The sequence below is a fragment of the Manis javanica genome, chromosome 5 (genome assembly GCF_040802235.1).
Source record: "Manis javanica isolate MJ-LG chromosome 5, MJ_LKY, whole genome shotgun sequence".
Classification (NCBI taxonomy): domain Eukaryota; kingdom Metazoa; phylum Chordata; class Mammalia; order Pholidota; family Manidae; genus Manis; species Manis javanica.
The window spans coordinates 42,599,913-42,619,603 of NC_133160.1; the positions used below are offsets into that span (position 1 = coordinate 42,599,913).

The 19,691-nt window shown below is 44.5% G+C and overlaps 1 protein-coding gene across 6 annotated transcripts in view; it reads right to left on the reverse strand.

Moving 5' to 3' along the window:
* The window catches only part of RRBP1 (ribosome binding protein 1), a 67,924-nt gene that overhangs the window by 31,772 nt on the left and 16,461 nt on the right, over window positions 1–19,691 (reverse strand). For 5 of the 6 annotated variants that reach the window (XM_037022477.2, XM_037022480.2, XM_037022478.2 and 2 more), the window contains exon 2: window positions 6,427–8,870. In XM_037022477.2, the coding sequence (XP_036878372.2) occupies window positions 6,427–8,851 (2,425 nt within the window). In that variant the 5' untranslated portion in view covers window positions 8,852–8,870. Of the gene's footprint in view, window positions 1–6,426; window positions 8,871–10,368; window positions 10,524–19,691 lie in introns of those variants that run through there. The other variant, XM_037022476.2, reaches the window with a different exon arrangement.

Consider the following 19,691-nt stretch of genomic DNA (forward strand, 5'->3'; position numbering starts at 1 on the left):
GCAGTTCAAAAGAAAGAACAGCAACCTCAATCTCAGTACACACACGTCTGTGCACTTCAGCCCATAAGTGGGTGAAGAGCGCTGCTGACGGTGCCTGGGCCCAAGGCTCAAGGCTCAGGTTCCTGCTGCTATTTGCTGGCTGTGTGACTCCTGGGAAATCTCAAAACAGGTAAAAACTATGAATCCATCTACAGAACGCTGGGGGTAAATGCACAGAAAAGAGCTTCATAAACCACACACCTAACCAAAAATCTGGTTGAGGAGAACAATGGTGTCACGTTCCTGGTGGTGACAGAACACCAGGCTAGGACATAGCAAGCACACAGTGCATGAAGGCCAGAGACAGGACATGCAGGAGGAAAGGATGTTACTACCAAGTCACCTGCTACAAGTCATTACCCCTGCTACACTCAGGTACCCTGAGTAGCCTTCCTGCTGGGTCTGAAAATCTTTCCCCATATCCTCTGACCTCTGGGGACCACTACCCCTACAGAACATGCTCCAATTTGTGCATTTCCACCTGCTCTGCTGCTCTGGCAGAGGCAGAGGCAACCCTGCAGCACAGCATGGAGCTGAAGGGCCCAAGATGCTGCCAGGCTCATAGTTGGAACCACCTTGAACCTCCCATCTCATCTCAGTTCATGACTATTTACTAGGTGCCCAGGGGCTGGGACAGACTGAGAACTGGCCGCTTTCTTTCCTCAACCTAGCCCCCACGAAAGAGCAAGGACTCCTCTCTGCTGCTCAGATGACACTCAGGGGACCTATGGTCAGGGCTGGGCTGCCTCACAGCACCCAAGATGACAGGAGTTCTGCTTTGGTACAGTGTGGGCCTATTTATTTGACTCTCAACAATAGTTTTTATTGTTTTTTCCATTTAAAAAATAACATGTTACAGAAAAACTGGAAGATGCAGAAAGGTGAAAGGGAGATACCAAAATTTACCCAATTCTTCCCTGCAGAGACAGCCTTTCTCCCATGTTGACTTAGGTAAAGTCACAGCAGGGTGACAAATGCCCATGTCTGAGAGGTTTTCTACTTCCTGAGGCTGGCTGGGCTCTCCTGGGCCCTGAAGTGATGGCCTTCTGGCCCTGGAGTAACAGCCTATGTCTGCAGGTGGACAAGGGGGATCAGCATCAAGCCAGTCCAAGAAAGAAGGACCATGCCTGGAACACCCACCTTGTCTCAGCCTCACTCAGCCACCACATTGTGGAAACCAAGCCCCAGTGGAAGCTTGATGTTCTAGAGCCCATGAAGAATGTGGAGTTTCCAGAACGCACATCCTGTGCTTCCCAAGTCTAAGCCTTTGGTTTGCCCAGGGCCCAAGCCCTAACAGTATTAATCTGGGCTCACTTCCAGGTGCTGGAACAGAACAGCTCTCTTGAAGGTGTAACATTAACATTGCCATTAGCACATGTGGGGTGCAGGGGAGGCAGGCTGGCCTCATTATGTCTGCAGAGACTAAATCTGAGGACAAAAATAAATTTAAAAAAAACCCACCACCACGTACACACACTTCCTGTGAGAGAAACGTGGCTTTCCTAATAAACACCATGCACAAGTGCCACTGTAACAACCAGGGAATGAGGCCTGCACAGTGCTGCAAATACTCCTGCAAATACTTCTCTACAATTCCATGAATCCCCTCTTCTCCAACATTGAGAAAAGAATCTGTGCTTTTTGTTTTGTAAGCAAGTGTTTTCCACATCTGGGTTTCTAATGCTTCCCTAGCATCATCCACGATTCTGCAGTACCACATGAGCCATGGATCAGATGGAAGGCACTGGAGAACACTCATGTGGGCCCTCATTGCTCTGCAAGGATGGGAAGTCATGAAACATCTTTGAAAAGCTGTGTAGCACTGCCTTCCTAAATTAAAAGTATACCTCCTTTTTGACTTAGCAATTACATACCTAGGGATTTACAGATATACTCATACGACAATATGCCTACATCATGGCAGCACTAATTTTAGCAGCAAAAACATCTGCATACTACTTAATGTCCCTTAAATAAATTCCAATACATTCATGTGAAGGAGTGTGACGTGGCTGAGAGCAGCAGCCTTGTGGGTGCTGTGTGAGAGATGTCACCAGTACTCCAGCAAAGAAAGCAAGTTCCAAAGCTGCGTGCACCGCAGGCCCCCTGTATGAGCCAGGGTGAGGAGTATCTCCAGGCTTCCCATGTGAAGTGGGTGGTGAAAGGGAAGGAGTAGAAAGAAAAGACTTTCAATTTTCACCTTCCATGCTTCCATACTGTTTGAGTCCTATTTGCTGGAAGCACAATATTTACACAATAATAAAAAAACAAGGATTAGGAAGGCAGGTGTTCACCGTCAAATTTGACCACATACAAGTGGTAAAAACCTGTCACACAGCCCCAATTTGTTCTTGTAGGAAAATCAGATCAGAAGTTCTGGAAAAGTTCCAACTTGGGCCTGCAGCAGCATGTCTGGTGTCCACCTCCACACCCGCCGGGCTCCCTCTGAGATGCCTGTCAGCTAGGGCCCTGATCCACATCTGTGGTAGACCCCAACTCTGGGGCAGGTTTTGCCGCTGATTTGTCACATGTCATGAACCAGCCACAGCCTCCACGACCTCACTTGTCACATCTCACTGTGACACAGAGGACAAAGGACAACAGGGCACTCATCCTACCTATTCAGGATATAGGCAGACCAAACAAAGCAGGCAGGGAGCTGGGTGGCACCAACACATGGCTGCAAAGGCGTGTTGATTTCCACAGGGTCACCTCCCTTTCTACGGCTCCTGTTCAGAGCAGGGCCGTCCAACAGAAGTTATTATACTCTTAGAGATGTTCATCTGCACTGTCCCAAAGGGCAGCCACCAGCTATGTGTGACTACTGAGCACATGCAATGTGGCTAGTGCACCTGCTTCTCTTTTACTAACTTTTGATTGATTTGAATGTTAACTTAGATAGCCTAATGTGACCAGCAGCTCCTGCACAGGATAGCATGGCCTTAGACTCTGGCTTTCTGGTGTCTGTGGTTAAAACCTCATGCACTGGAGCCCTCCCCTGCCTGAGCCAAGGGCTCCTCAATTCTGGGAAGGAATTCCTTCCTGGCCTGCTCCCCACCAGTAATCCAGAACCCACTCCCTGAGCACCTCCCCACGGTCATTAGGCCACTCCCCACCCTGCCAAAACTACTCACATCTCCAGGCCCCGGAGTTTCTGGATCCCCAGGGCCAGCCACACCAGCCAGAGCTGTGCCCACAGTTCCCTAGAGTTGGGCACACATGACCCCTGAGAAGCTGAGGGTGGACAGACCCTGAGCAGGCAAAGAAAAGCTCACCCCAGGTGGCAGGAGTCAAGGGCAGGTAGCCAGGGCTGACCACACCCTTTTGAGCCAAGGGATGAACACAGGACATGAGGTATAACTGCATGAAAAGAACACAACCTGCCTCTCACTCAGAAACACAGTTTTGGACACAAAGGCTAACTTGAGTAAAATTAATCCTGGATCACTAAACTCTACGTACAAGATGTAATTGCAAGGGAAGCGTAAGCCCCATTCCCTAAGCCAGTGGGAGAGTCCCTGCATCCACAGATTGGTTCCTCACACCCTCAGCTCACGCAATGAAGAAGGCAGAGTGCTAGGAAGGCAGGGGCCTTCCTGCGAATGAGGAAAGGCTCCTGCAGTGGAGTAGGGCCTTGATGACAACAAACAACCCACAACCCACAAACAAAGCATATCATTGGCTCCTGAGCTCACAGTGGGTCTTCAGAGCAAGCCCTGAACTGCACATTTATATTTGGGAAAACCCAGAGCACCCTGAGGAGAGAAGCACACACCTCCTTCTTTACCCTCAGGCCCACAGTCCCCTAGACAGAGGTGCAAATGCATGAAGCCAGGCATTACAAAGACAGTCAGCCTCACCCTTCCTGTCCCCCCTAGCGGTGACTTCGGTATCCTTACTATACCCAAGCATGATCCTGGGACCAGGAGTATCAGCATCCCCTGAAAGCTGGTTAGAAATGCAGAGTCTCAGGCCCCACCCAGAACTACTGAGTCAGAGGGCATCATATGTATCTTAAAACTGGAGAAGCAACAGCACTATGGAAAATCCCTATTTCTGAAGACAGACTATTTCGTGATCTTCACGGAGTTGGGGATGGGAATGGCCTGCATCTACCATGGCGGGTGGCTATTGGGGTGGATGGGTGCTCGAAAATGGCTTTACACACCAGCCATAGGAACACAGGGCTGAAATTACTCAGTGCAAATTCAGGGAAAGGAAAAACTACGTACAAGAAAGAATTTTCCCCATGTTGTTCAGAAAGTGAGTTTCCCCACTCAGATACCCTGAATAAAGAATTCACCTTTCAGATGTCCTATCTGCCACACACATTACCCCGTGCAGCAGTGTTTTCACTGCGGTCCTGTCTTACGTTTCCACAAGGCTGGCTGTGTGGCCAAGCACCTTGGCCATTTTCTCACTACAACTTCCGAATGACATCAGGCCTTCCACCAACTTCACTGAGCTATATTAGTTCTGGCTGTCTTTTCTATTTCCTAGAGTTTGATTTCTTTTTAAATTAAATCTAATTCATGCAACCCTATATTTTTAGAGGGGTCTAGTCTAAGCAGGCTCTTCCTAATCTTGACCATGCTGCCCAAGATCACTGCCTGAATGTTTCTCCTCCCCAAGGAAATGATGCATCCTCCCCTCACTGCAGTTCTTAAGAGATGACCCTTTTATTCTGTGGCCTGTCTGTCCTTCAGCTAGCACCCTATTTGTAATAACAATAGCTTGGAAATATGTTCACACATCAGAGAGAACTGGCCTTCCAAAGGTTACTGAGAAATCTATCCAATATCCTTACCTAATTTCCCCTCCAGATGGGACTTTTATAATACACCCCTCAATAGAACTGTTGTGTAGGTTCACACAGGTCATCAAATTAGACCCACCTAACAAGGGTCTCTATCACCTGCAAATTAGGGCCATTTGATACCTTCCTAATAGTATCATTACATTTCTGTTTCATGCCTTATTTCAAATGTCTAAAGCCATGTGTGGTAATAATGGCTATAGGATACAGGAAGCTATTCTGGACATACCTGGTGTGGGAAAGCCAGAAAACAGGCCAGCTCTCAGTTACATCCATACCTTAAAGACAGAGCAGTGTGCCCCCTCCAGCCTGTGGGGAAGAGCTGAGGCTGAGTGTGTGAGGCCCCTGTGGGGCCAGTGGGCTGGACCTTGATGCTCAGCAAGAGCCTGAAGCCATGGGGCCCATTGCACTGAGCAAATGCCCCCTACCCTCCCCCACTAAAAGCTGGGGAAGGAGGAAACCTGAGAAAAGGTAATGTAGCTTCACAGAAGGGCAAGTGAGGGAACCCAGCTAAAACCTGAAGGTCCTGTGCTGCCTGGCATGGGTCCCAATCTTTTCAGACCCCTAAGATAGCTCATTAAGACAAATGCAATTATTTCCAAATCAACTAATGGCTAGTCAAAGACTTTAAAAGAAAAGAAAAAGAAAACGTAAGACTACTGAATTTAATGAATATGAAAGAGGAGCTCATTAGCCCAATTTCTATAGTAATATGAACTAAAAAAGAAAAGGAAATTAATGTTCTATATTTTATACACACACACACACATATATATGTATATATATATATGTACATACACACACACATACATATCAAATATTCCTTTAAATAACTGGGGTAGAGGTTGGGGAAGAGGGGAAATGCTGGGTGGGTGTGGGGCAGGTACCATTGCTCCTCAAAAACATCCTACCCTTATTCACTCAACAAACATACTGAAACAAAGCTACCCTAAAGTTATCAGGTAAGGTAAGAACAGAATAGACTGACAGAATGCAGTCAGATGTTTAAGAATTATTTGCCAAGACACAGAAGTGTTCTGGATTGTGTGGTAGACAAATTCCTAATTCTTCCTCTCTCCTTGTACTATCACCCTTCTCCCATGTCACCTTGCAGTCTCTCCCAATGGAGTCAGTGGACTTTCCACTCCTTGATGCCGGCTCAGTCACATGACTTGCTCTGGCCAACAGGATGGTGGTTTGAAACATGCCCTTTATAGTTCTGCCATAACCATGAAAAGGGTCTCTGCCCTGAGTCAATGAAGCCTCAGCCTGGGCCCCAGAATGAACACATGTGGAAGAGACCTATGCTTGACATGCAGAAAGGAGCCAAACCCAGTTAAACTGCAGCATGAAGCAGAGCCACTCAGCTGAGACCACCCAGACCCATCAACCATCAGCCATAAGCAAGAATAAACGACTGCTGGTGTAAGCCACCAAATTCTGGAATGTCTGTTATGCAGCCTTGTTATGGCACTAACTGACTGATACAGGTGACTCCCTAAAAGGGAATCCATAAACCATTTAAAGATAGCTTTTCCCTCCAAGTTTATAAAAAAGTCAAAGTTACTTACCAGGCTCACCTTTCTTCTTTGAACCAGACTTCTTCTTGGCACGAGCCTCTTGTTTTGGTGCCTCCTGGCTCTGGACCACATCTGCATTTCTGCCTTGGATGGGAGCTGACTCTGCTTTCTTACCCTGATTGGCAGATGCCTCCACCTTTTTGCCCTGGTTGAGGGACCCTTCTGGCTTTTTGCCCTGGTTTGGGGTTCCCTCTCCCTTTTTGCCTTGATCAGAGGACCCGTCTGCTTTTTTCCCCTGGTTTGCAAAACCCTCTGCCCTTGTGCCTTGATTAGCAACCGAATCTGCCTTTCTGCCCTGGTTGGATGTCCCCTCCACCTTTTTGCCCTGGTTGGGGGTCCCCTCTGTCTTTTTGCCCTGGTTCTGGGCCCCTTCTGCCTTCTTGCCCTGGTTCTGGGCCCCCTCCACTTTTTTGCCCTGGTTGGGGGTCCCCTCCACCTTTTTGCCCTGGTTCTGGGCCCCCTCTGCCTTCTTGCCCTGGTTCTGGGCCCCCTCTGCCTTCTTGCCCTGGTTCTGGGCCCCTTCTGCCTTCTTGCCCTGGTTCTGGGCCCCTTCTGCCTTCTTGCCCTGGTTCTGGGCCCCCTCTGCCTTCTTGCTCTGGTTCTGGACCCCCTCTGCCTTCTTGCCCTGGTTCTGGGCCCCCTCTGCCTTCTTGCCCTGGTTCTGAGCTCCCTCTGCCTTCTTGCCCTGGTTCTGAGCCCCCTCCGCCTTCTTGCCCTGGTTCTGGGCCCCCTCTGCCTTCTTGCCCTGGTTCTGGGCCCCCTCTGCCTTCTTGCCCTGGTTCTGGGCCCCCTCTGCCTTCTTGCCCTGGTTCTGGGCCCCCTCCGCCTTCTTGCCCTGGTTCTGGGCCTCTGCCTTCTTGCCCTGGTTCTGGGCCCCCTCTGCCTTCTTGCCTTGGTTCTGGGTACCCTCTGCCTTTCTGCCCTGGTTGGGGGTTGCCTCCACCTTTTTATTCTGGTTCAAGACCACTTCTACCCTTTTGCTCTGATTCTGCACCCCCTCTGCCTTTTTGCCCTGGCTTGGGGTCCCCTCCTCTTTTTTGCCCTGGTTGTGGGCCCCTTCTGCTTTTTTGCCTTGATTCTGCACCCCTTCCCCCTTTCTGCCCTGATTCTGGGCTCCCTCCACTTTTTTGCCCTGATTCTGGGACACCTCCGCCTTTCTGCCCTGGTTGGGGACCCCCTCCACCTTTTTGCCCTGATTCTGGGCCCCCTCCGCCTTTTTGCCCTGATTAGGAGCCCCCTCCGCCTTTTTGCCCTGGTTGGGGGCCCCCTCTGCCTTTTTGCCCTGATTCTGGACCCCCTCAGCTTTTTTGCCCTGATTCTGGGCCCCCTCTCCCTTTTTGCCCTGATTCTGAGCCCCTTCTCCCTTTTTGCCCTGATTCTGGGCCCCCTCCACCTTTTTGCCCTGATTGGGGGTACCCTCTGCCTTTTTGCCCTGGTTCTGGGCTCCCTCTGCCTTTTTGCCCTGGTTGGGGGCCCCCTCTGCCTTTTTGCCCTGGTTCTGGGCTCCCTCTGCCTTTTTGCCCTGATTGGGGACCCCCTCTCCCTTTTTGCCCTGGTTCTGGGTACCCTCTGCCTTTTTGCCCTGGTTGGGGGTGCCCTCTGCCTTTCTGCCCTGGTTGGGGGCCCCCTCTGCCTTTTTGCCCTGGTTCTGGGCTCCCTCTGCCTTTTTGCCCTGATTGGGGACCCCCTCTCCCTTTCTGCCCTGATTGGGGACCCCCTCTGCCTTTTTGCCCTGGTTGGGGGCACCCTCTGCCTTTTTGCCCTGGTTGGGGGCACCCTCTGCCTTTTTGCCCTGGTTCTGGGCTCCCTCTGCCTTTCTGCCCTGTGCAGCACCAGTGGCTAAGGTACTGGCCTTGGCACCCACTGGGGGTACAACCACCATAGGCACCTCTTTGGGAGCAGTTTCCAAGATTGCAGCCTTTGAGGCAAGAACCTGGATGGAATTCACTATAGAACTGACTGCTGGCTCCACTTTTGCCACTTTTTTCTCCTTCTTCTTTTTGTCCTTAGGCGAGGAAGCTGGCTTCTCTTGAGGCATGGCTGGCACCGTGGCTACAGGGGCAATGACCACAGCAGGCTGGACCAGGGTTGGAGCCACAGCCACTGCAGGTGCCCGCACTGGGTCTTTGAGGAGGATGGTGACGTTGGGGGCTGGCTCATGGTCAGGTATCTTCCCATTGGGTTTCTCTTCCTTTTTCTTTGTTTTCCCTTTCTTCTCCACTGTTTTCTCCTTCTTTTTCTTCTCCACTTTGTGGTGGTGAGTTTTCGCCATCTCCTTACGCTGGTTTGCTAGGGCTTCCTCATAGGACGTCTCCTTCATGGAGAAGGTCGAGACCAGGAAGATGCCAATGGCAGAAACAACCATGAATCCACCAAAGACCACAACCCCCAAGGTTTGAGTGTCGTAAATATCCATCCTGGCTTGCTTCTTTCACCTGCCAAATACATACAAGTAGATTACTTTTTGCGGAAACTGAAGCACTGATAGTTCCTATGCCCAGCCCCATCACCAAACTTGGGGTTTCATTAATTCTTCAGATTGATAAAACCAAAGGAGAAAGAAAATCCAGGCAATCTCTGATGTCATACATTCTTACCCATCCCACTTTAGAAGTGAACAATTTTTATGCAAGACATGAACAAGGTGTAAAAACTGGTGCCAGAAGATACAAAGCAACAGAGATGGCAGAGTGCAGTTATAACTGAAAGACTCAGCAGCCATAACCACAATTCTGAATGTTCACCAGCATTGGGGTCAAAGATCACATGAGCACAAGCACAGGCCAGGTGTAAGACAATGAGGAGAGGTAAGTGAGGACTATAGCAAAAATGGCCCAGTAAACTTGGGAGCAAGTGTCCCCAGCCACAGCTGATTATTGCAGAAATGTGAGCAACTATGCTAGGAGAGCTTCTGCTTTTCACATGAAGCCAGAAGTCCTTTTTTCTTAATGTGAATTTGAGTGATTAAAAAAAAAAACAATGGTGAACTAACCTGAACACTTCTGCAGGCTTTCAGCCACTTGCCTTCAGGCCAGCAGAACCCTGTGAGCCGACCCTACTCTGCTGCTTCCCTTCCCCCCAGTGCAGGTAAACACAACTAGTCAGAGACAGAGAAGAAAACCTCTGCACTGCAATCTGGAGAAGTGATCGAGAATCTGGTGAGGAGAAACAACCTTGTGCAGTGATAGCTCCTTTAGAGTTCTGGATCCTCAATGTGCACATTAGAAACAGGAAGTACCAAGTTTTGGAAGGCCACCAAATAAAAGACTCCAGCTTTGGAATTTCACATCTGGAGACAAGGTGGGAGGGAGGACAGTGTTACCCCCTAAGCAGGCCCACTCCTTGCCCTGGGGAGGGCGCCCTTTGCCTGAGGACACTCCAACCAAGAGGATGAACCAGCCCTCTCGCTGCCCAGGGACCAAGTCCAAAGGGCCCTAAGCAGCCAGACCCACACCTCCCTGGCTGCCAGCACAGGCTAGCTCTGACTTCAGTGGACAGCTCCACCAGGTTTATTTGGATGTGTCCAATTTCTATCAACTAATTTTCATGCTATTATCACATTCTCCCTCCCTGGACAGTGAGAAACAGGGCCTAGCCCCCACCCCCCAATCCCAACAAGAATCAGTGAACAGAATAGAATGCAAGTGTGAAAAGGTGGGTAAGGGAAGGTGCAAAGTCAGAGAAGGGAGCAGGGGAGAGACCCCTCTCCCCTCACCAGCATGACCCCACGAAATCTCTAGATGCTGTGATAGAGGCTTGTCAGTAGCTTAAGAGTTGAGATTCCTCTTTCCTTGGAAGTGGGGGAGGGAAACAGTGGGAATTTCTGAACAACAATCATGAAATTCAAATTTTGACTTTAGGGCATTTTAAAGAAGGACCTGAAAAGGATTGTTTTAAATGTCTAAGCATTATGTTCTAAGAAAAATCACTTACCCCAGAACAGTTTCACTGAGCCTTTCTAATAAAACCCTCGCAGCAAGAAGGTGTGGTGCACTCAGGATAAAAACTTCACAGCATACCCTTTCCATGGGGGCAACTCCACAGGCTGCAGCTGTGACACGCCTCCTCCCGACCAACACAGTCTGCAAGGACCAAGCCAAATCCTTCTGTATATGAAGTCTCAGGCAGGCTCATGGAGCTTTCAAATCCCGGACAAGTGGATTCTGACCTCTGGTCATGGGTTCTGACAGCATGACCCACAGCCAGGCCACCCTCTTATATAACAGTCAAGAGAGGCTGTCCCTGTTTAGCCTTTCCAGGAACACACTCCGAGGCAAGGTACTGAAAAGGAACCAGTGCCCTGCTCAGTCCTGGAGAGATCCAGTTGGCAGGGAGGGAGGGCTGGCAGGGACAAGAAGGCTTACAAGGGTCTGTGGTCAACTTCCACTGCTTGGTGCATATCCACCAACTAAAACTCCCGGTTTTCACAAGGACCTTTCAGAACTTTGACAGCATGGGCACATTCAGGTACAAAAACTACATCATAATCACTACTCAGTCTATTCAGATGACAAAAATCCTCAGAACACTCCCCTTCTCCTGGGTTACCCCGGCTGAGGGTTGCCAGGCTGAGGCAGTCACCAGGCTCCTACAAAGTGGGCTCTATTCCCCACTGAGCACTGTAAGATCTGTGCAGCTTGGTGTGGGCAGAAAAGCCAAGGCTGAAAATTAGCTTTGAATCATACTCAAGTTAAGCAAATATGTGACATGAAAATGTATTCTCTGTTGGGAGCACAGATTCCAGAAAAGCTAGTTTGAGAGACTATTTTTCCTCTGAAGCGCACACAATTGTATGTTTAATAGCAGCATAAATGTGTCTTCCCAACTTCTGCAGATGGAGATGCTCTAAAAAGAAATTACATCCCCACTATTAAACTACTGCTTTAGAATTTCTTTAACAGAAACCTTTCACAGGAAAAAATGAAAAGTCCTTGTCTTAAGAATACACTGAAACATTTAAGGCTAAGGCCATATCACCATGACAACAAAGAAATCTAAGGAAAAACCAGCCTTCCTACTGCTCTGCTGTCAGCTTGGGTGGGACAGAACACCACGGGGAGATCCCAGACTCATAGGAATGATCAAGCCACTGATGCCTCCCAAACATGCTCCCAAGATCGGTGTTCTGGATGCCTTGCTTCTGAATTCCCACCATCATAAAAGGACCCCCACCAGGAATCTCCCCAGGATTTTCCCACAGGGCTGTGGGACCAGACGTGTGCCCACCATACCCCGTATGGCTGACCACAGAGAACTTATATTCTGGAAGGAAGCAGGAGGCCACCCAAAGGCTCGGGTACCACTCTCAGGCTCCGTGGGCTGAAACTCACTGGCCCACCTCAAAGGTCCTGAGAGAATGGCTCTTCTTTTATTCCCAGGAATGATTTGGGGAACAAAAGTAGTGGAAGCCCCAAATTCTTTAGACATGAAATACATCTGCTAACTCATGTGGCTCAACCAGTCCATCCAGTTGAGTCCAATTTGCCAACTGGGATTTGAGTAGATTTTGCAAAAAGACCCTCAATAGTGCCCCTGGGACTGGGTCTCATCACTGATCAGCTGCTCTGCCATGGACCATGTGTGGGTACTTGGAGAAACTGTGGGGGAAGGGGGTACTGGGGGCTGCGGTGTCAAAAGAAAGTCTCAGTCCATTTCCTGGGCACAAGGTGACCTACCAGGAAGGTTAGGAAACTAAAAGAGAACGACAACGAAACAGAGACTCTAGCAGATACAGCTGCCTCAGGACCACTGTCTCCTGATTTTTAAAAATATGAAATATACAAAAGATTAAGAAAAAAATATTGTGACCATCCATTTACCTACCACCAAGTTTATTGAATCCAAACATTTTACCACTTTTACTTCACATATTACATTGTCTCCACAAACAGAATGCAGTACACTGCTCTGAGTGCTGGTGACTGCTGCATAAATGACACTACTGCAGGACATTATTGGGAAAAAATTTTTAATTAAATTTCATTTTTGAGACTTATTTGTATAAATACACATAGTTTTAGCTCATTTTAACTTCTGTATTTTCACACAAACCTGTAGTGTGACCTGCCTCCCAGGTTCCTTGGGTCCGTGTGTAGATTTCTCCACCACGTTCCTGCTGGGTCAGAGGGTGGGCATGACTACAACACCACGCACTGCCAAACTGTTCCCCGAAGGGGCAGTGCCATGAAAGCCCTCCTCCATATACAGCTTGGCCAACATTTCCCACTGTGCTCAAAATTGAGACATGGTGCCCATCAAACAGATGTGACATTGGATTGTCCACATTTACTGGTCCTTCAGGTTCCTTTACTGCTTTACCTGTTCATATTCTTTGCCTATTTTCCTACTGGATTGTTTTTTTTTTCCTCCGACTTATTTATAGGCATTCTTTATGTATTTTGGATATTAACCATTTGTTGTTTTATATGTATTGAAGTCTGTGGTTTCTCTTTCAACCAATTTAGTGTTTTTGATACCAACTTATACAATTAATGTACAACATACTAATATTTGCCTTTGTCTTTCTTGATCCCCAGCTACTACCCCAGATTCATAAAAAGGTTCCCCATTTTTTTTAAAGTAAAAATGTCACTATCCTTTAAATTTAAATAATTATTCACTTATGTTAGAAAGAGTCAATACATCCCTATGGGTCAAAACTCAAAGGAAGCAATGGTTTGTAGAGTGAAAAATCTCCATGACAGCAGGGACGCCAGCTACCCAGGTTCCAACCACTGGGAGAGGAGGTAACGATTGTAATAGAAGTCGCTCTACTGTTAAGAAACTATTTACCTCTAAAAGCCTCAGTAATGCTTTTGGGTACTAGTTTTTTAGTCACCTGGGGCAGGAAATAGATATAAAACTTCTCCCCACCAGTTTAATTACCCAGCACCATTTCTGGACTGGGCTATCTGCTCCCCCTACCCCCACCCCAACACTGGCTTCCACAGCCACTTCTGTGCCATCAAGTCTGAAATATGTATGCATCTGTGACTGGACTCCACATTTTCTTCCACAGGTATATTTATCTATGCCCTGCATCAATAACACCACATTTTTGGCCTATGCATCCCCTCCAAATATTATACTGGAATTTTTATTAGAATCACACTGTATTTACAGATGAACCAAGGGAGACCTGACATTATACACTACGGGAGTTTCCCATAAATGGATACAGTGTGGTGCAGCAGCTATATTTATTTACATGTTGTTTTTTACTTGTGGATGGCTTTTTATGATCTTCTCTATAAAGGTCTTAACCTCTTTTTTGTTAAGATTATTGCTATTTTTAAATGTACTGGAAAAAGATACCTTTTGTAAATTACTTTCTATTTCTAGCTATAGACAACCAGCAAAGTTATTCATTTTTGTGTACATGTCATTTACCCAGCTATTACACTAAACTCCTGTCAGATCCAGTTTGTAGAGTCTCGTAGATTTTCTTTACTTAAAAAAAAAAAATCACCTATAAAGAAAGACATAATTGTTTTTACTTTATAAGAAAAGTATCTCTTGTCTCTTTCTCTCATCTACCGAACTCTGAAACAGTGTTCAACAGGGTGGGAGAGGGGTCTTCTGGGACTCACTCCTGAGTCTTCACTTCTGTTTCACTATTAGATGCTGAGTTGACCGTAGATCGTTGGCAGAAACATTTTATGCAGGTGAAGCTATTTTATGTTTCAAGTTACCTTCCCTTTTCTTAACAATTAGATGCTGAATTCCAGCAAATGCTTTTTCTTTATCACTTGACATTTCCCCTCATTTGAAATGGGTTGAGAATAGTAACATACATTCTAATGCTAACTCACAGATGGTTCTATTGATATAAACCCTTTTTAATGGTGGGCCTCTTCTTTTTTACTATATAACTAGATTTAGTTTGTTCACATTTTTACATGGGATTTGTATGTGGTCTTAAGTGAGGAAAGTTAAAAGTCATTCTCAGATTTTTCTTATGTGGTCTTGGTAGCTAGGTCACCTGAGTCTCATAAAAGGAGCTAAGGATCATCTCTTTTCCCCTGTTCTTTGTAGTTTTAGAAGAACTTGCCTGCAAAACTGTCAGGATCTCGTGTTTTGAGATCTGCTCTTGGAGCGGAGGATAATAGAGAGGTTCATTTTTAACGGCTGATTTAATTTCCTCTCTCTCAGTTTTATTAACATATAACTGATACACAGCACTATGTAAGTTTAAGATATAAAGCCCAATGACTTTATTTATATATACTGTGAAATGATGACAATTTAGTTAATATACATCATCTCATACACATACAAAAATAAACCAAAAAAGGAAAAATTTTTCTCCTTGTGATGAGATCTTAGGGTTTACTTTTAACAACTTTCCTATACATCACATACACTAGTGTTAGATATAGTCATTATGCTATACTTTACAGCCCTAGTACTTATTTACAACTGGAAGTTTGTATCTTCTGACAAATTTCATCCCCTTCAATCTCCTGCCTGCCTATGGTAAACACAAATCTGATCTATTTTTCTATGAGTTTGTTTTGTTTTAGATTCCACATGTAAGACTATACAGTAGTTCTCTTTATCCATGTGGCTTATTTCACTTAGCTTAATGATCACAAGGTCCATCTATGTGTTGCTGCAAATGGCAGGATTTCTCCTTTTTCATAGCTGAATAATATTCCATTGTGTATATGTACCACATTTCTTTAACCATTCATCTGCTATGGACACTTGGGTTGTATCCATGTCTTCACTATAAATTGCTTAAGCAATTTCAATGATTCCAGAACCAGCATTTGGGTTGGTGAAATCAATCTATATAATTAATTTTCATCATTCCTTCTACTGGCGTACCTATTCTTTCTAACTTTTTGGCATGGACATTTACTAATTTTCAAGGCTTTCTTTTTTCTTGCAGCAAATATTTAAGGCAATAAATTTCCTTCCAAATAATGTAGCTTTATCCAGAAACGGCAATGCACAGTATTTTCCCTCTTTTTTTTTGTATCATTAATATACCTTACATGAACAACATTCTGGTTACTAGATTCCCCCCATTATCAAGTCCCCACCACATACCCATTACAGTCACTGTTCATCAGTGTAATAAGATGCTTTAAAATCACTACTTGTCTTCTCTGAGCAATGCACAGTATTTTCATTATTGTTTAGATGTAAGTACTTTCTAATTCCCATAAGACTCCTAAAAAGACACTGAGGTGGCAGTGTCTTTTTAACTTTCCTAACATGTGGGAGCTTTGAATTATCATTAATAATGCCTCATTTAACTGCGCTGTAATCAGAGAATCTGGTGTGTCATATAGGACACAGCTTTCAGACTTTTAACCATGATCCATTAAAGTTTTTAGCTTGATATAGTCCCACTTGTTCATTTTTTGCCTTTGTTTCCCTTGCCTGGGGAGATATGTTCATGAAGAAGTCACTCATGCTTATGCCCATGAGATTTTTGCCTATGTTTTTTTCTAAGAGTTATATGGTTTCATGACTTACATTCAGGTCTTTCATCCATTTCGAATTTACTTTTGTGTATGGAGTTAGACAATGATCCAGTTTCATTCTTTTACATGTAGCTGTACAGTTTTGCAAACACCAGCTGTTGAAGAGGCTGTCATTTCCCCATTGTATGTCCATGGCTCCTTTATCATATATTAATTGAGCATATATGTTTGGGTTAATGTCTGGAGACTCTATTCTGTTCCACTGGTCTGTGGCTCTGTTATTGTGCCAGTACCAAGTCTTGATTACTGGGGCATTGTAGTAGAGATTGAAGTTGGGGTGCAAGATTCCCCCCCCAACTTTATTCTGCCTTCTCAGGATTGCTTTGGCTATTCGGGGTCTTTGGTGGTTCCACATGAATTTTTGAACTATTTGCTCCAGTTCATTGAAGAATGCTGTTGGTATTTTGATAGGGATTGCATTGAATCTGTAGATTGCTTTGGGTATGATGGCCATTTTGACGATATTAATTCTTCCTAGCCACGAGCATGAGATGTTTCCATTTGTTAGTGTCCTCTTTAATTTCTCTTAAGAGTGGCTTATAGTTTTCGGGGTATAGGTCTTTCACTTCCTTGGTTGGGTTTATTTCTAGGTATTTTATTCTTTTTGATGCAATTGGGAATGGAATTGTTTTCCTGATTTCTTTTTCTATTAAGCTCATTGTTAGTGTATAGGAAAGCCACAGGTTTCTGTGTATTAATTTTGTATCCTACAACTTTGCTGAATTCCGATATTAGTTCTAGTAGTTTTGGAGTGGAGTCTTTAGGGTTTTTTATGTACAATATCATGTCATCTGCAAATAGTGACCATTTGACTTCTTCTTTACCGATCTTGATGCCTTGTATTTCCTTGTTTTGTCTAATTGCTGTGGCTAGGACCTCCAGTACTACATTGAATAACAGTAGGGAGAGTGGGCATCCCTGTCTTGTTCCTGATCTTAGAGGGAAAGCTTTCAGCTTCTCACTGTTAAATATGATGTGTTAGCTGCGGGTTTTTCATATATGGCCTTTATGTTGAGGTACTTGCCCTCTATACACATTTTGTTAAAGAGTTTTTATCATGAATGGATGTTAAATTTTGTCAAATGCTTTTTCAGCATCTATGGAGATGGTCATGTGGTTTTCGTCCTTTTTGTTGATGTGGTGGATGATGTTGATGGATTTTCAAATGTTGTACCATCCTTGTATCCCTGAGGTGAATCCCACTTGGTCATGGTGTATGACCCTCTTGATGTTTTTGAATTCGCTTTGCTAATATTTTGTTGAGTATTTTTGCATCTATGTTCATCAGGGATATTGGTCTTTAACTTTCTTTTTTGGTGGGGTCTTTGCCTGGTTTTCATATTAGGGTGATGCTGTCTTCATAGAATGAGTTTGGAAGTATTCCCTCCTCTTCTATTTTTTGGAAAACTTTAAGGAGAATGGGTATTATGTCTTCTCTGTATGTCTGATAAAACTCCGCAGTAAATCCATCTGACCCAGGAGTTTTGCTCTTGGGTAATTTTTTGATTACCGATTCAATTTCATTGCTGCTAATTCGTCTGTTTAGATTTTGTGTTTCTTCCTTGGTCAGTCTTGGAAGGTATATTTTTTCTAGGAAGTTGTCCATTTCTTCTAGGTTTTCCAGCTTCTTAGCATATAGTTTTTTGTAGTATTCTCTAATAATCCTTTGTATTTCTGTGGGGTCTGTCATGATTTTTCCTTTCTCATTTCTGATTCTGTTGATGTGTGTATATTCTCCTTTTCTCCTAATAAGTATGGCTAGGGGCTTATCTATTTTGTTTATTTTCTCAAGGAACCAGCTCTTGATTTCATTGATTTTTTTCTACTGTTTTATTCTTCTCAATTTTATTTATTTCTCCTCTGATCTTTATAATGTCCCTCCTTCTGCTGACTTTAGGCCTCATTTGTTCTTCTTTTTCCAATTTCAATAATTGTGTCTTTAGACTGTTCATTTGGGATTGTTCTTCCTTCTTTAAATAAGCCTGGATTGCTATATACTTTCTTCTTAAAACTGCTTTCGCTGCATCCCCAGCAGTTTGGGCTTTGTGTTGTTGTTGTCATTTGTTTCCATAAATTGCTTGATCTCTATTTTGATTTGGTCATTGATCCATCAATTATTTAGGAGCATGTTATTAAGCCTCCATGTATTTGTGAGCCTTTTTGCTTTCTTTGTACAATTTATTTCTAATTTTGTACCTTTGTGGTCTGAGAAGTTGGTTGGCGGAATTTCAATCTTTTTGACTTTACTGAGGCTCTTTTTGTGGCCTAGTATGCGGTCTAATCTGGAGAATGTTCCATGTGCACTTGAGCAGAATGTGTATCCTGTTGCTTTTGGGTGTAGAGTTTTATAGATGTCTATTAGATCCATCTGTTCTGGTGTGTTGTTCAGTGCCTCTGTGTCCTTACTTATTTTGTCTGGTGGATCTGTCCTTTGGAGTGAGTGGAATGCATTGCATTCTCTTTCCTCCTTTAATTCTGTTACTATTTGTTTCACATATGTTGGTGCTCCTGTATTTGGTGCATATATATTTATAATGGTTATACCCTCTTGTTGGATTGACCCCTTTATTATGTAATGTCCTTCTTTATCTCTTGTGACTTTCTTGGTTTTAAAGTCTATTTTGTCTGATACTAGTACTGCAACACCTGCTTTTTTCTCCCTGTTGTTTTCATGAAGTATCTTTTTCCATCCCTTGACTTTTAATCTGTGCATGTCTTTGGGTTTGAGGTGAGTCTCTTGTAAGCAGCATATAGATGGGTCTTGCTTTTTTATCCATTCTATTACTCTGTGTCTTTTGATTGGTGCATTCAGTCCATTTACATATAGGGTGATTATTGAAAGATATGTACTTATTGCCATTGCAGGCTTTAGGTTCATGGTTAGCTTCTTTACTATCTTACTGTCTAACTTAATTTGCTTATTAAGCTATTATAAACACAGTCTGATGATTCTTTATTTCTCTCCCTTCTTATTCCTCCTCCATTCTTTATACGTTAGGTGTTTTATTTTGTGCTCTTTTGTGTTTCCTTTGACTGCTTTTGAGGGTAGTTCATTTTATTTTTTGCCTTTAGCTAGTATTTGATTGTTCTGCTTTCTTCTCTGTGATTTTATTTTTTCTGGTGACATCTATTTTGCCTTAGGAGTGCTTCCATCTAGAGCAGTCCCTCCAAAATATCCTGTAGAAGTGGTTTGTGGGAGGCAAATTCCCTCGACTTTTGCTTGTCTGGGAAGTGTTTAATTCCTCCTTCATATTTAAATGATAATTATGCTGGATACAGTATTCTTTGTTCAAGGCCCTTCTGTTTCATTGCTTTAAATATATCATGCCATTCTCTTCAAGCCTGTAAGGTGTCTGTTGAGAAGTCTGATGAGAGGCTGATGGGTTTTCCTTTGTAGGTGACCTTTTTTCTCTCTCTGGCTGCCTTTAATACTCTGTCCTTGTCTTTGATCTTTGCCATTTTAATTATTATGTGTCTTGGCGTTGTCCTCCTTGGGTCCCTTGTGTTGGGAGTTCTGTGTGCTTCCATGGTTTGAGCAACTATTTTCTCCCCCAGTTTGGGGAAGTTTTCAGCAATTATTTCTTCAAATACACTTTCTATCCCTTTTCCTCTCTCTTCTTCTTCTGGTACCCCTACAATGTGAATATTGTTCCATTTGGATTAGTCATACATTTCTCTTAATAGTCTTTCATTCCTGGAGATCCTTTTATCTCTCTCTGCGTCAGCTTCTCTGTGTTCCTGTTCTCCAATTTCTATTCCATT